The following is a 17585-nucleotide window of genomic DNA, read 5'->3' on the forward strand; positions in this document are numbered from 1 at the left end:
CTTTCAGAATGTCTTCTGTTGTTGAAAGAACAAAAAATGGGTGTGTGTCTGATAAAGTGTCCCTCCAAAACAGACTGATGGTTCCAAAAGGAGATAATTGGGTCATGCCAAACCAAATACCTCCTCTTCCCAAACCTAAAAATATACTGCAGACATACCCACAACCTCAGCCAAGTCACTTGTAAATCAGTCATTTCAAAAAACAGTTGAGAATAAAGGGGAATAAAATACTGCAAGGAGTCTGCTGCAACACAAGCTGAAAGTTTTGTCCTATACCGAGGCAAAAGTTTTCCCTCTAAAACTTATGATTTTTCAGGAATGCAGGTACGCCAGACCTGCAGACTCTACCAGGAAAATAAAAAAGTAACTGATTTCCTCTGTAAAATAATTTTCTAGCCTTTCTAAGTAAATTAAACCTCTTCAGGCAAATCAGTTGTTTGGCCCAAACCAGCTACCTGAAAAACAGAAGTGTGAAGGAGTAGAAGATAAAGGTCAGCTGCTGGGAGCAGTGTGTTGGCAATGGAGTCTAGCAGTCAATAGCCAGGAAGCCTGTAGGTTCAAGAGACTACACTCTCTACAATGTGAATGGCCTTGAAAACATGGGAGCACTTGCCTGATACCATGAATGTTCTTGATGGCATAACTTATTTCCCTCCGCAGTTCCTTCTCATTGAATTCCATCTAGAAGAACAAAAGCATATGAGATCATATTAGGGTTAGTTTTTTAAATAAAACAAAAAATATTACCTCTCCCAGTATAACTGGAGGACAGGCAAGTTCAACTGGCAAAAATACTAATTTATATTTACACTAAACAAAGCATAAGTATTTTAGAATATTTCAAAACTAAGGCTACAGGCAGCAGTAAGGATTGTTGAAAATTATGCACCCTTCCATTCCATACATAGCAACAGCTGGAATGATCTTGCAGAGCTGACAGAGTAAGCCAGAAACAGCATTTGGAAGATGCAACTTTTTTTAAAGCCCCCTTTCCTAAAGTGATGCAACTTCTGTAATCATGGTCCATTTATCCTCCCCTTCCCAGTTTACTGTTTTTCAATGGAATTTAAGAGAGTAGTGGTCTCAGTGATGAATTTATAAAGCTTTTCTTGAAGCTTCTTGAAAGCCAGCTAGCTGGAAGAGAAGTTAGTGTTGTCACAAACAGAAGGGTCATTACCTAAGCTCAACTGTCAGCTGTGCTGTTGGACTGCTAGACGACCTACCACATTTAAACCCTGGAACCAGCCACAACCCTGTCTTGTTCTTATCCAGCTGAAAGCTGGGGAATGTCAAGGCAGTTGAACGTAAAACAGGTAGAAAGGAGGTTTAGGAAAAGTGTAAAAGAATGAGGGCTAGAGAAACAGTAGGGTTCATGGTGAGGGGAAGCTGAAGTCACTGCAGTGAAAGAAATATCAATGAATATATAACATACATTCATAGAAATTCAGGTTTCATTAGTTCACACCCCACTGGACGTCTGTTTATTGTTACCCAAACGATGGGTAAGCAAGAAGAGATATAGCAAGAGGAGACGTATTATCTCAGAACACCAAATATGCTTCTGCTCCACCTCCCACTATGAAAATGTAGGACTGAAAGCTGGCTTTGGTTTTATGCTTTGAACACAGGAAGTAGAAAACACAGAAAATGGCTATTTTCCACAACTTTACTAGCTACTTGAACACAATAACTTAAATTTACCAACTATAGTTGTTTGCCTGCCACATCTAACCAGGAGGAAGATGCCATTCTGATAAAACAATAAAAAAAGCATGGAAAATTTTAAGAACTAGGAATATAATTATTTTCTAATTCCTATATTTCAGAATTCTTAGCATGTCTTAGTATCCAAAACCAGAAATGAAGCCAAATGTCTCAATTACCACTTAACGTAATTTCTTCCACAGTTAAGTGCATGTTCTTCTAATCAGACCTTATCTTGGCTTTACTACTATCAGTATGAACATAAGAACACATAAATAAAACACAAAGCACACAATCAAGATGGATAAATACCTTTACTAGTTCAAAAGGAAAACGTTCATGGAAAATGCGGTTGATTTTGGCACCTCCTGAAAGTTCTAGTGTATCAACCTGATCTCCTGATCCTTCGATTCTTTTTTCAAAGTCCACTGAAAACTGCTGTACCATCCTAAATTTCAAAGTGGGGAGAAAAACACCCAAAAAACAAACACAACCATTTAAGCAACATTCAACAACCAACTCTTACTTCAGTTCTATGTGACAACTAGTACCTATTAAAACATGTTTAGGAATCAACAAAAGTATCTATAACAACTCATTCAGCTAAGCTACCAATCCCTAAAATCCGTAACTATAGACACCCCTTCTCTCTCACAGGACATAGAGCAGTGTATTATTTTATTTCTTAAAAAATGTTGTATTTTTAAAAAATACTGTTTATTAAACTGTATATTAAAGTCAGCTACAAATACAGCATGGTACCAGGCTACATTCATGCTTTTATCTATTATCACAATAATTGTAGACGTAAATTTTTAACTATTTTTAAGAGAATAAAAAGTTATAGCAGCCTTTTTAGTAGGATAAGCAAACAAAATTCCTGAATATTTAAGTTATAATACGTACTGTATTTGAACAGAAAAGCACACCCATTATTAGATGGTGTTACAGAAACTGCAGAGCTTAATGAGACAGATCAAAACAAGCAAAAATTTCCAATCTTACAGCAAAAGATATCATTTGTGGAGAACTTCCTTCTCCACAATGACCTTTTGTTCTTTCTAATATCTTTCAAAAAGATACAGTCCAATAGCATATGTGAACCAAGCCACTGTGTTGACTCAGTGCTGGGAAATTGGGAATAGATTGCTAAGGAACTGACTTTCCCATACGAAAAAGCTAGCCCAAAAAGCAGTATTAACATGGCAGTGTGGCAGCTGTCAGTACCACAAGCTCCAGCTTACTTGGCTGTGCTCAGACTACTGCAGCAGGAGCATTTAGACAAACACACATGACAATTTCTCCAGTTATGGAAAATTCATGGATAGCTGCCTTTTTTTTTTTTAAAGAAAGTACAAACATTTGGTCATAAAATTTTGCATGATAGATTCTGCCAAAAAGTAACATTTCATATTAACTGTACCTAAACCTCAGATACCTATATATGGCCAGTTTAACAGAATTATAGAAACAGTCCAAGAGTAGGGCCCCAAACTTAATTTTTGAAGAGGATGGCAGAAACTTAAAGTTATCTCATGGGATGAGGTGAGGCAGATTTTTTTTTATATGCATTATGGAACTTGTTCTCAAGAATCAGAGGAGAGGGTTCTAGTTATGTTACTTTCCACATCCCAAAAGGAAAAGTGAGGAGAATTTTTATTGACAAAAGTAGTCAGTTTATCTCACAGCACCTACTTAGAATGAAGTAATTAGAAAAATGTTAAAACACCACAACAAGCATGAGATACCAGCAACACCTAAGAATTCACAACACTTCATATATGTGTTTCTAGCAGTTAAGTCACCAAATATACAGACTGAAAAAAAACACCCATGTTGTATTGTCATGGAAGAGTCAAGGTGATGTCCTTCTGCTTCTGCAACCAAAACATCTGAAGTCATGAGGGACAAACTCTTTTGGACAGAGTTGTTACAAAATCAAGCAATAAATTAGAGCCTTCAGCTGGCTCAAGAAAGCCTCTCTAGTTCAGGTGACCATTTTCTATCCTGAACTCTAGATTTTTAATTTGAGAATGAATCCTGCCCAAAACATATGCATTTTCACAATCCAGTGCTATTACTATCTGTATCATATAACAGAGAGGGCTGAAAACCTTTGAAGTCAGTCTGAATAGCAATGTGACAACAGTCATACAAAAAAGAAGAGCTAGTTATATTTTACATCTCTTTTTTTTCCTTTAGATGCTTCCTCTTCTTAGAAGTAAATTTTAATCCCATATGAACATAAAAGTGGCTGCAGAGGGCTACAATTAGAAAGCAAGAAAGCAAGATAAAATGGCAGACCTTTCAGGTGAAAAGGTATGCAATACCGAGTGTATCAAGCACCCCTGGAAACAGACCAAGTAAGGAAGCTGCATAAAGCAAAGCAGCAGGTACTAACTGGGCTTCAATCAAAATGTCAGCATTTTCCTTTTTCCTTAGTGCTAAAACCACAATAAAGAAAAGGCTCCAATTCTACTTTCATCTGATTCAAAGTCAGATGAGCTGTCACCTCTGTTCCATCACTTTACAATAGTGTTATCAAAGTCTTGTCAGACAGATCTGTTTTGTGGATGAGACCCAAACTGGACAGTGAGTTCAGCAGTTCAAAAAAAAGCTTTTAGTTTGGAACTTGTGATAACAATGTAGGTCCAGAAATTATTGCAGTTCCTCTGATAAGAAACAACAATTCAATCCATGACTTCTTGAGTCTAAAAGGGTCAACATCTGCCAGGTCACTTTTAACAAGAGCACAGGAGGAAATGAAGGTGCTCCCATCAACTATTTTGCTGCTAGTGGTCAGATTCATGCCCAGAGGGGCAAACCACAAGAAAGAGGTTTTCACCCATCCCAATCACTTGAACATAAGAATGGCTGCACTACAGCAGAACAAAAGCCATATTGTGACAGTGGCCAATAATACGTGCCTAGGAGAACAGAGCAAGCATACAGTAATATTTCTCCAGAATACTCTCTGGGCCTTCAATAAATTACTTTTCATGGATTCTATAAAGTAGGATTTTGTCCTTGTACTTACTAACCTTAAATGTTTCCCCCATCCCCAAGGATTTGCCTAGCTGCTTTCTGAAAGCACATGAACTTTTAGTATCAGCTTCTGTAGCAAAGAGCTCTGTGGCTTAGGTGCACATCACATGAAGGACCTACCATCTATGATTAACTCTCATTTTGCCATCTTTGAGCTGTTTTGGATAGCCAAGTTTTTATATTGGAAAGAGAAGCATTCTCCTTTCATACTCCTTGCTTGAGGTCATACTTTTGGCAGGCTGAAGAATGTTTCTATACAATCAGAAGCAGTTTCTTACCTTTGATCATCAATGTTTCCCATTTTTGCACCTTTTCCTGTTCTGCTTTCTCTCTTTCCTAGGATTACTAAAATTAATTTAGGGAAAACTGCTGAGATTGTAAAGTAAATAAAGTGTTCTGGAACATCAAGTACACAATTCTTTGGACTTTGCATACAGAATCCTTAACCTTATCCTAATCTTTAAATTTAAACTCATTAGAAATTAAAAAAAAAAAAAAAAAAAAAAAATTAAAAAAAATAAAAAAAGGTGGGGCAAAACAAACCTATACAAAGTAGAAAAGTAGACAAAAGACTAGACACTCACTGCAACAAGGCTTTTGTTTTTCTGGTTGGATCTTCTGGTCTGAAGTTTTTGTATACCTCTACTTCATGTTCTATGGAAAGCAGCTGGCTCTGGAGTTTGCTTCTGAAGGCTGGCAGGGTATCCCGAATATGATTGGTAAGTTGCTGAAAAGCAAATAAAAGTCCTCTTATACTGTTAAGAAAGATGAAAGCAAGAGCACAAACATTTGCTTCTGACTGCCAAGCATATCAGCCATGACCTGTTCTAGTTTACTAGCGCAGCTCCTTTTGATCTTTGAAGCAATGGAGACTGCTAAAGAACAATACAACATGTCTTTTGCATACACATTATAAGGAGACTTGAAAAATTCCTTGGTCCTCTGACTCACTGAGCCCCATTACTACATATTTGTTTAGTTACACACAAAAAACTTATACACATTACATATTTGATTTGAAACAATCTCTCATCACTCGGCACTCATGACACCACTCCCACTTTGCTGGTTTTCCTCAGGGAGCTTACCAATTCCCTATATACTTTGTTCAGCACAATGACTCCTTTACTGTACAGCCACAAGGCAATATGAGACAAGGAAGAGTTTCTGAGCATCCACAGCCCATTGAGAACAGAGATGCAGGGAAGTACAGACATACAGAGTATCTACTTGGCACTCCTCACCATTGAGAAAAGTCACCTCCACGTGATTTCTGCTCCCTTGTACAAAGTATAATATAAAGGGAAGAGATACTAATGATTATAGAACTTCACATTTTTTAAACACTTGATTTTTGGCTGAAAAAGCTTTTATGATTCAGGACTATCAGTTTTCATTTCTGAAAATACAACTAAAAGTACTCTCATGCATTGTACCCATTCCTTGATTAAAACTAAAGCAGACTTCTTGCACTATGCTACAAACCCTCTTCCTAACCCCAGTCAGACAAGCTATAAGTTAAGAAAGTCATATAGTAAAATATGTAAACACAAAAGTTGTTCAGCAGACCCAACAGGCACAAAAGCAAAAGCTGGAGTTTCCCTGGAGCACCACCGTGTGGATACAGAGAAAGTGAAATACTACCTTAAACTACAAACACTGATAGGTGTTTTATATCTTGGGGATGAAACTTAAATAGATCTTCCCGTATATATAATATTCTACACACAGTAATAGCAACAGAAGGCCTTTGTCACACCGAAACAGGTAAATTTACGAAGCAGCTCACAAAAAAAGTTAATAGTACATAAAGTAATGCAGGTCAGAACAGATAAGATAGTACAAAGGTGTATGTGGCTCATGCCTCAGTCTCAAAACAAAGACACATGAATTAGACTTTCAAGACATAAAAAGAGACAAAACATCCTAAACACAGACGAAACTGCAGGATACAAGCGAGTTCTTGCATCCTGCTGAAGACTTTGGTTCTGAGGTGCAAATAAATGGCACTAGCGCTCTTCTTGAGCGAGTCCAGAGCATGCCATAAACCTGGCTCTCAAGTTAGTTACAGCTGCAAAGTCACCTTAGCAAGAAACTGAGCAGGCCAGCCATGTTGTTCCCTTCCTTACTAACTTTTCTGCTGTTTCCATCTGCTGTCCAAAATGGACAACGCCAGGCTGACCTAGTCTTTGTCCATTCCAGACCAAAGGCTGCAATTTGACAGTGAACTGAAAAAAACACTATCCAGTTTGACTTGTTGGAATGCCAAGAACACTGGTCAGCTGACAAACTAAGTTTAAAAAAAAAATCATGGCATCACCAGTAATTTTAGAGAGGCAGACATGAAATGATCCTTCCCTCTTCAAACTTGCTGAGATGCCGGATCATTAGGGTCACATGCTATTCAAGCTAAGAGATGTTGCTGTGAAGAGTAATACCCAAAGACACAAAATGTAAAGAGAATTATATCCTCCTCCAAGTTTCCTGTAGGCAGTGTCTTCATTAGGACAGCAAGCTATTGGTTTCTGCTCCAGGTAACTGGGAAACAGCCCTCTATTTCCTGCTGAAGGAAGCTGTGATCTGATACAGTTTGGCATGGACTCAGAAGCAAACCAAAGGTTGGGGCAAAAATAAAGGTCGTGTAAACGAAAGTGTTCCAATTACTGTATTTGTCATTTATATCATCAGCATACAGTACACTGTTTCTGTTAAAAACTGCAATAAAGTGTAGATTTTGAGATTAAATTATAGACATACAGTGATCCCTCAGTATACAGGATTTCTCAAAATGTCTCTTTTTCTTCCCTCTAATTTCTAAATTTGTATTCTAAAAATCCTCTTAAACTAGAAGAAATGTGATAATTAAAGAATAGGATGGTATTCTTCCAACAAGGTCACTGAATCCTATTTTCTATGTTCATATTCAGTATTCAAGAGAACAGGAGAGTGCAGAACTGTCAGTAAAAATCAGAAACAATATCTCACAGTACGTTTTTGTATGCTACATGTAATATCCAGCTTTGTTTATTACATTGTGAATATTAAAAAGGTTAAAAGCAGGAAAGAATAAATTAGGTTCACTGACCAACATTCATTTCAATAAAGATGTTATATTGGTCCTATCATTATAAAAGCTGCCTTTCACCACAAAGATATCAGGTTTTACCTGGTTTAGAACTTTCTGGAGATATGGTGTACCCATTCGATCTGCCATGTGTCTATATGCAGGGTGGGAAAGAAAGAATTTCCTTTCTGCTAGAAGAGCTGCCTTTATGTCCTTCTTCCCCTCAATGTCTTTCTGGCTTCTGTTTATGACACCAATATAACCTAAAACAACAAAAATACAATGGGTAGGTCAATGGAGCTGCTGCCTGAACTACTGAATTCACATTACGTACAAATAGACTGCCTCAGTTCAAACAAAACTTTCCAAATTAGGCATTTCAGGTATTGTTTACAAGCACTGTAATGACCTTAACAGTGTCTAAATTGTTCATCCTTTTTATATATAACATATACACTTCCTTTTAAATCACTAATTCCAATACACAAATATCTGAAACTTTGGTGTACCCCAAAGAAAGCACTTCCAAAAATCAACAAACAAAAATGCTCCAGAACAAAATCAAATCACAGGCACAGGTCTGCACAGGCAAACGATATAATAAAATACAGGAAAATTTAGTCTTATTTGCTGGACCAACATGCTCCTAAATTGTTTTCCACATTCATATAATGGAAGAAGATAGCGGTCTCATCAGTAAATTATAACTAAAATCAAAATTCTTTATATGGTTAAAAGTATGAGTGACTGTGATCGTAGCTGCCAGAACAATCACATGGAAAATTTCTGAAAGGGGTCAAAATTTGGTTTACAGTGAGACTACCAAAGCTCTGGTGCTTGCTTCTATCATATGTAAAAAGAAAAAAACATCCTTTGTTGTAAGGGACAGCAATCTGGCACAGAAAATAAAATTGGCCAACAACTTAAACTGTCATTTCTTGTTTCCGCTGAAATATGCAGTGTATTTCCCAGGTCCAGGAAAAAAAAAAATTACTTACAGTATATTTTTAGTAGAGCCCCTTTTTGTTCGCTGAACATCATACAATCATATAATGGTTTGGGTTGGAAGGGACCCTTCAAAGCTCATCGAGTCCAAACCCCCTGCAATGAGCCTTGCACCTTCAACCAAAACAAGTTGCTCAGAGTTTCTTCCAAACCCCCTGCAATGAGCCTTGCACCTTCAACCAAAACAAGTTGCTCAGAGTTTCTTCCAACCTGGCCTTGAGTGTTCCCAGGGATGAAGCATCTACTACCTCTCTGGGCAAGCTGTTCTACTGTTTTATCATCCACACTTTAAAAAATGTCTTCCTCATAGTCTTCCTCATAACCCCACAACTTTTGATTTACCCTCAGAACTCCCTGTCACCATCCTTACCCAAAACACCTTCTGGATTGCAAAGAATATAAGCAACGTTCTCACCTCTACGAAGAGGAAGTAGTTTGTTTTCTAGAATTTCTCTTGCATCTGTTCCTTCATCCATCAGATCCAATTTTGTGATCACACCTATGGTCCTAAGGCCTGACAAGGGTGAAGACAAGAAGAAAAAGATAGTGAAGAATCATTTATATTCAGGAAAACAAATTACATCTTACAATTATATAATAATTATAATAAATATGTGAAATTCTCAAATCATGTGTCACACAATACCAGCCACAACTGCTATGGCATATCTGGAAACGAAGGGGTCATCATTGCCAGTGCAGAAAGACATTCCTCAAATCTCTTTAACAAGGCTCGGCATGCTTCTTATATGACTGGACCAAATTTATCATGTGTATCCCGAAATCCCATCAGCACCAAGGTCCATTTTTGCTAGGTACTACAAAAATTTCAAGATAGGCATTACCCCACTTGCTTATAGGAGTTAGTGACCAAATTTTAAAAATACATTTACAGCATCATTACCTGGATCATACTGAGCTAACAGTTATTTTAGATATTAAAGCCTATGTGAGACTGAACATATAAATATATTAGAATTTGTATTTCAGACAGGAGTTTGCCTATTACTTCCAGTTATGTTATTGCACTTGCAAACAAAAACTGGTTATGTTCACTCATGCTTACCTTGAGGGTCCACTTCCTTAGCTAACTTCAGTGCATCTGAGTTGGCCAGATCAGTGTTAGCTGGAGTCACGGCCAGTATCAGGCAGTTTTCTCGGGCAATGAACTGCATTATCATGTCTCTGATCTGTTGCTCGATATCTGGAGGCTGATCACCTACTGGCACTTTAGTGATTCCCGGCAAATCAATGAGAGTCAGGCTTAATACTATATGGAAAACACAGGAGCATAAAATTGTTTAGCGTGCCAGACATGTTTAAAGAGGTCTACACATCTAAAGCTACAGACAAATTTTAGTCACATAAACCCCCACATAATTGCCTTTATAGGTATATAAAGGTTGTCAATGGTTCAAACAAAATGCCTGACAATCTGGTAAGTACATTTGTTTCCTTTTTGGTCTTTCATCTCTGGATTTATTGGTGCTATTTAATATTTTTAATATTACAACTGGCATAGGAGGATTATACTTATACTGAATATCCTTGAAGGCTCTTAGACAAATGAATATGGCTTTCTGAGCTTTTTCCACCAAACAGAAGCACAGACAACACACCATTCCCATTGCACCTTTCAAATCAACCCAAAACAGGTTTTAGGTTTGTTTGTTGCTGTTGTTGGGTCTTGCTGTCGTTGTTGCTGTTGTTGTTTAACTACAGTCTTTCTCAGACGATGCTTTCAACTCTGTCTCCAATTAAGAAATTACCAAAAAACCTCAACAGCTAGCCTAACTTACATAGTAAAATTGTTGTTAAGGGGTTTGTGGGTATGCTTTTGTTTTGATTTGGGCGTTGTTTTGGGGTTTTTTTTGTTTTTTTAATAAATGAAAGAAACGTGAAAGAGTTTATCCCTTAAGAAAACCTGTTTCCTCTGGTGTAATTTCCCCAGTACAGGCCACAATGCCAACTAGAAGCATTTTAACTTGCTCAGCCAGTACTGGCTAACAGGACATCTCTTAGACAAATAAGAAACATGCTATTCCGAGAAAGGAAACACCAGAAATATATTTTAGGTCTGGCTAATTCACACAATAGTGGCTGAACTAGAAGACTGATCCTAATAAAACACAGTAAGAGCATTAAGTAGGAAATTCGCACTTTCTCTTGGACTCAGCACGTTCAACAAACAAACTCTGAGGCAGAGCATTTAGTCCAGCTCCTCTTCAGTTGGTTATGTCACATCTGTATAGCAGAGAGGGGCTCTGGGGCATATGTTTAGAGCCAAGGCTGCTCTGGAATATCAAAAGGAGGTTCAGCATCTCTTTAATTACCTCTCCTCTTATTTTAATCTTTCTGTCCTTTGATTCACAATGAAAACATCAGATGAGGTGGCTGGAAAAATAACGTGCTTCAGCCAAACATACCACTTTTCTCCTGTATCCAGGACAGATTCAATGCAAAACATTTTCTCTAGATTGCCTTCATTAAATAGGCAGATGGCAACCAGACGAATTAACTTTGATCTATCCTGGGGGTCTACAACAGAAAGCAGCTTCAAACACCATTGTTGCCTATGTGCATTTCTAATGACAGCAAACAATAAACATCCAATAGGGCCAGGAGACTTAATGGTTTTCTAGATCCCTGATCAGGGAATCCATCTGAAAGATGGCAAAAAAATTTTGCCACTAAGTCTTTCACCTCCTATTATTTGTCTTTACAAATAGTGAGCTACTAACTAAAGATATATGTCATACAGGGGAGATTGTTTTCACCCTGATTCAGAGTGAGAATATTTTTAAATCATGAGGATATTTCAATGAGACAGAGAGTCTGCATTCTGCCTAGCTCTAGTGGCAACTGCTCTCCAACACAGAGTGGTTTCCTAACACGGGAGAAGCCGAGAATTCTTCCAGAGATATATCCACTTTTGGTTCAACTCAGAAGTTTTTCATCCCAAAAGACTTCTGTTCAAGCAATGAGAACATGTACAAAAGGAGACAGACAGACATAAAAAATGCATTACATGACAGAAATATAAAGCAGAATGATTTTACCTACCATGTGGAGAATATATTCTTAAATTAATAGGAATTGAAGAAATGCCTTTGTTCACTCCTGTTATTCTGTCTGTTTCTACTTCAATTTCTTGACGAACTTCATCAAAATCAGTAAATTTCCTCCCTTTGCAGTGCAGAAATTCAGCATATTCTGTTAAAAATACCAATAGAAACTCTGTATTTCACAGGCTTACAGACTTGGACACCCACTTTTGAGCCCCTAGTATTCTCCAGACGTGTATGCACAAAAGGATGTCATCGTGGATATCAAGAAAGCACTATACATGAGCACATGCTATAAGTATGATTGCACAGATGAAAAGCAGCCTGCAACAAGAAAGGGTTAGTTAAAAAGTCAAGCTGACTGGATATGATTTACTGCTTTTATCTCTAGCATGTCATCTGGAACAACCTGAAATATTCAAATAGGTACCGTTTACATTAATGGAATAAGGAACAGATTGTGAATCAGATTCTGAGTGTTCATCTGATTTCATTTGCCTGTAAGAAAAGTAATTCAAGTTCTGTATCATGAAATATTACTAGCACTTGTTTTCAAAAATCTAAGAGCCCATGTCACATATGATTTTAACCAAGGAATTCTGTACATTTTTACAAGTTTGTCATGAAAATAAGATCACTTAAAAACACTGTAAAATTTTAAAAACACAACTCCTTATTTCCTAATGACTTCTTGTAGTCTAAATACAAGCCATGCTTAAGAATTTTATAAAAGCTTTTCTAGATATAGCTGTGATTTTGCTGCAGTAGAACACAATGAATTCCTAAGTCTTCAATATCATACAAGTCGCTCTCTTATCTTAAAATGGCAACAACCAGGAATCAGGGATAGATAACAGTCTAATTTGTTACACTCAAACCTGACATTAGGTCCCTGTTTTGGCCCTTGAGTCCAAATACTGACGCTAATTACCACATCCATCTGAATTTCCTTCCCTAGAGCTGCATAACCAAAAGCACAGCTCAAGATTTTAAAACTGGAGCTTCTTCCTTCAAATAGGGCAAAACAGAACACAAAAGTTTATCTCACATAGCAAGGCTGTTATCAGATAAATGACATAAATGGTAATCACAGACCTAAGCTCGCATCGTATCTCCTCAAGGTCTAACCAGTAGGACTGCAGAAAGGCCAGACAGAATTGTGTATGTTTATTTCATCCCACAATCAAGGCCTGATCTCAAAGTTTCATTTAGGTGTTACTTTCCTAAAAAAGACGTCAAACATCAGGGCTAAGAGCTTGCTTGGTACTCAAAGAAAGAACAGTAGCTCAGGAGAACTGATCCAAGAATACAGACTAATAGAGGGCCTTATGTATCAGTACTGAAATCAGTTTCCCAACAGTCACTTTATTACTATTGTCAACAGAGCTGTTAGAAAAAAAAAATAGTCAAGACCACACATGAAACTGTAACAATAGTTAAAGCAAAGGGAAAGCTAAAAAAGGAGAGGAGGGGAAAACAACAAACACCAACTTTTCTGCACTATAATACCATAATCCCTTCAGATTTTAAGCTTGAGGGATAGGGAAACCCTCCCTTGTTAACATAAAAATAGCACATCTCTTATTCTAAAAATAAGGGAGCACATAACAAGAATCTCTGTCTTACTTTTGACAACTTAAGAATTCCAGAATATCTTACATTGGTTTTTAGCTCTAGCAGCATCATGACAATGACTGGGGGATTTGCATGTTTCATTGTCAACTGTTTATTTTAAAAAAAACAAGGAATATTCAAATATTTCAAAGTGAAAGATAATGTGGTACACAAAATAAAATATCTCAGTTGTTCTAGCATGTTTGAGAATTTACGTTTGTAAAATTTGTCAACTCAAAGTTGGAAAATAGGTACTGAAAAAGAGAGCTGACACGTGGCTCTTATTTTGTCCCAGTTCTTCATGCACTGCTATAAAATAAAACATATTCTTCTTAGTTACCTTTCTTTCCCCCCCACCAAGTGGTTTATCAGGTTTTGTCAGAAAAATATTTCCAGATTCAGTAATTAATACTTGTTGCCTAGCTGTAATCAGTTGACTGACTCAGATGATAGTGAAGGAAGCTTTTCTCTTTGTTCCACTTAACACTCAGTAACAGAAAGAGCCCCTAACTGAAATGGCTTCAAGGTAATTCAAATGGAAATGTTTGCTACTTTTCAGCTGTGTTAATATTTATTAGTAGCTCATTCCTCCTAGTGACATCTGTGGTCCCACTAGTTCTGAAGGAATAGACTTTACAATGGTTCATAACCTGTGGTGCCACATACAGCCTACGGAATAAAAATTCAAATGAACAAGCAGTGCTTTGTTTTACTGCTTTCAGCCCTTACTCTGCCCTTGGCAACGATGCCTTCAGCCAGACTGCATAAGCACACGCTTTAATGCAATCTTCAGTTTGCAGCTTTCATACACAGAAGAATACCAGGGAAACATTTTATTTACATTTTTGTGTGAATGGACATGAAGCGAGACAAGAAAAAGTGATCCTGCCTAGTATCTAGTTTTCAGACAGGTATTGTCTGTATAAAACTGAAGTTATGTTAAGAGAAAGAAAAAATAAATCTAGCACAAAGTTGTATTGTTATTAACAATAAACAGCCATTGCTGTTTTCAAACTATTTAAATTACATACACACTTGAAACCTTTCATAAATCTGTCTCTAAGCTAAAGAGAGTGGAGTTAGGTACACTATATGATGAGACCTGAAACAGCCCTTAGAAATACATGAGAGATGTTTCAGAAAACATCCTTGATCCACATGAGGCTGAACCCAAGACCCTTCAAAGTCTGACAAAGCCCACAGACTTTACCTTATACAGAATAACCTGCTACTAGAGGTCAGGAATTTACTGAGGTGAGACACCAGGATTCAGAATTCTTCCCCACCTGATTTCGAGCAGTTGTTCCAAGTATGTGGTAGTATCCAGCCTAGCATACTCAAAAGTTATGTCTCCAGCCTCGAGTTTTCCAAAAAGGTGGCTCATTAAATTACAGGCCTATAGCAAACAACTTAAATACACATAGCAAAGGAGAAATACCTTCTATTACTGCACCTTCTATCTTCCAGTCCCCTAGGGAGATATCACACAAGCAACAAAAGCCTTGTTAGCTTCAACAAAGCATTCCACAAAGCCCTGGAATGCTTTCCAAGAGAATTATTTCAAGAAAGTGATTTAAAGACATGCAAATACACATCACAAATTAAAGTACCTTTTCTTTGATGACGGATCAGTTTGTTCTGAACAAAGCAAATGCAGTTAAATTAATCTGTTTAAACCTTAGCAAATCATTCAATAGATCTTAATTGAAAAGATAGGCAATATCAAAAGCCCTTATTGTCTTATCCAATCTATAATCCCTCTTCTAAGTCTCCATTTCTGTAGCTTTGTTAACATGCTGAAGATAAAATATTCAAAATTCGAGCATTCCACTGCTAACCTTCAAACAGCACACCTTGAAGAACTAGAAGTACCCTGGAATTTCCTGAAGAAAAAAAAAACCAAAAACTCCTGCCAATACAAAGGATAACAAGAACATTGTAGCAGAAGAGATTAAAAATGGTATAGATCAGATTAAAGTAACTAGCATTAAATAGTAGGTCATGCTCTTAGGAACCTGTGAAATGGTTAATTATAAGGGTGGACAATTGTACAAGAAGAGGAAAACTCTTTCATTACAAGTCTTTCGCATGCTTGAAAATCTGTGCTTGTAGAAGAAATATAACTCCGTGATTTCAGTCTTATTTGTATTTACCAAATACAAACTTTATAAACACACTCTGTTCTGTCATCCTATGAGCAACACAAAATACTGAACAGGATCTGGAGGGATGTCCCTTCCACCTTGTAAGGTAAACAACTTCGCATCTATCTTATAGGAGTATTTTCTAGACCATGTTTCCTGAGACATTAAAAAAAGGAAAACATGCAAGATCATTTAAAAACCCTTACTGTACCCAAGATAAGAGACATCTACCACACCTTTATTTACATGCCTCCTACCCTGTAATAAAAAAATTAATTAGATCTGTATGACATGGGTTTTATCCTTCATGAATCTGTGTCAGGTGCTATTCATCTCAAGTACCTTTCAGATTGCTTTTTAATAACTAATTACAAACTACTTTTTCCTAAAAGTGAACTTTAACTGATTTTTATCTCACTTTTCCTTATGATCTTTTTGAAGATAGCCAAATATAGAGCCTCTCCTGTCTTTCAACAAGAGGATTTCCATCTTTCCTGATGTCACTGAGCATCAGCTCAAAATATGTTTCCTGATCAAGGAAATAAAACCTTCCAAGCAAAACCAACAATAAAACCAAGTATTTGTGGGTATGATCCATTAGTCCCAACATGAGCTGAAGCCCATACCATATCTGAAGGTGCTCATGGGAGAACTGTTTGAGCCCTTACACTCATGCTGACAGATTTCAGCAGTCACGGCTGATCAGCTTGGGTTACTGTTACTAGTACACAAACAGAGGCAAGCAGTGGCAAGGATGATTTGCAGTTGCAAAGTAAGATTTGTGGTCTCTGCAACCTTACACCAACAGCTTAAACTCAGGTTTCAGACTGGCCGCACTATCCCTCTTCCAGCACACCAGTCCTATTTGGGTGGTAGGTCTTTCCCTCTCTCAGGAAGGGGTCACCAGTCACTACAGCCTCTTCCCCATGGTGATGTCACACCTCTTTACTGGTGTGTACAGCACCCCTGTCCAGCATCTGACTGAGTGGCTGCCAGAGAGTGGGATCCAGAGAAGGCATCCACTGTCTTCCTTTCCTCCCTACAAAGTGCCCAGTCTTTCCCCCACTATTGGCACTGTAGTGCCTTTCTAGCTTTTGTCCTCCGAGGCCTCCAAATGCTTTCCTGCTGATGAAGTCTGGAAGATCATTTGTGTTAGGTGAAATAACCAATCTAAATTATTTTTATATTTTTTTTAGTTTTATGTTAGAGGATAGTTTTTGCCACCAGATGGCAACAAAAGATGGGTATGCTTGAGGAGCAGTCTCACAACAAAAGATACTTGCATTAAAGCTCAGCAGCTTCAATAGAAGAAAGCATCTGCAAGACTTCAGAAAACAAGAAAGTCAGAATGTCTTTTGAACTTCATGGTGATTTACTTTCCACTTAGTGTTCTGATTAATAGAACTGAAACAAACGTGGGTATTGTATATATGGCTCATTCATCTAAAAATGTGCACCTGAATAATTATTTTAAAAACCTGTTAATCTGCCACTTTTTTAGCAAAGAAACTAAAGAACTGACCATGAAGCAAATCCGAAATTCCTGTGAAAATAGTTATCACAATGAGGAAAATAAGCCTCCTAGAGCCAAGGTATTTTAACATGTAAATAACAAATAACAGTATTTATATAACAATGTACTTTTAACAAACAGAAAACCTACAACAAACACTTCACCCAAAACCTGAGTACATTTTTTGTCACTGCTGTTTAAAAAATATACTACTTAGTCTCAAGAAATCTAGATAATTATTCCACTTCCACAGGCAAGAGAAAGCATAGTAAGAGGAACAATAGATTGTCTCAAGTTATACAGAATGTGTGGCAACAGGGGAAGAAAAAAACCCACAACACAACAACAAACACACACACACACACTCTAAATAAATAAAAACAACAAAAAACACACCAATCAAGACCTTCAAAGGTATTTCAAGTCACAGT

General features: G+C 37.3%; 1 protein-coding gene across 4 annotated transcripts in view; it reads right to left on the reverse strand.

Moving 5' to 3' along the window:
• The window catches only part of DNM3 (dynamin 3), a gene marked incomplete at both ends in the record, with an annotated part of 178225 nt that overhangs the window by 139885 nt on the left and 20755 nt on the right, over positions 1-17585 (reverse strand). For all 4 annotated transcript variants that reach the window (XM_080348899.1, XM_080348898.1, XM_080348897.1 and 1 more), the window contains 7 exons: positions 614-681; positions 2017-2152; positions 5334-5476; positions 7916-8076; positions 9234-9332; positions 9885-10088; positions 11882-12031. In XM_080348899.1, coding sequence (XP_080205025.1) covers positions 614-681; positions 2017-2152; positions 5334-5476; positions 7916-8076; positions 9234-9332; positions 9885-10088; positions 11882-12031 — 961 coding nt within the window. The remainder of the gene's footprint in view (positions 1-613; positions 682-2016; positions 2153-5333; positions 5477-7915; positions 8077-9233; positions 9333-9884; positions 10089-11881; positions 12032-17585) is intronic.

Source organism: Nesoenas mayeri (assembly GCF_963082525.1).
Source record: "Nesoenas mayeri genome assembly, chromosome: 8".
Taxonomy (NCBI): Eukaryota; Metazoa; Chordata; class Aves; order Columbiformes; family Columbidae; genus Nesoenas; species Nesoenas mayeri.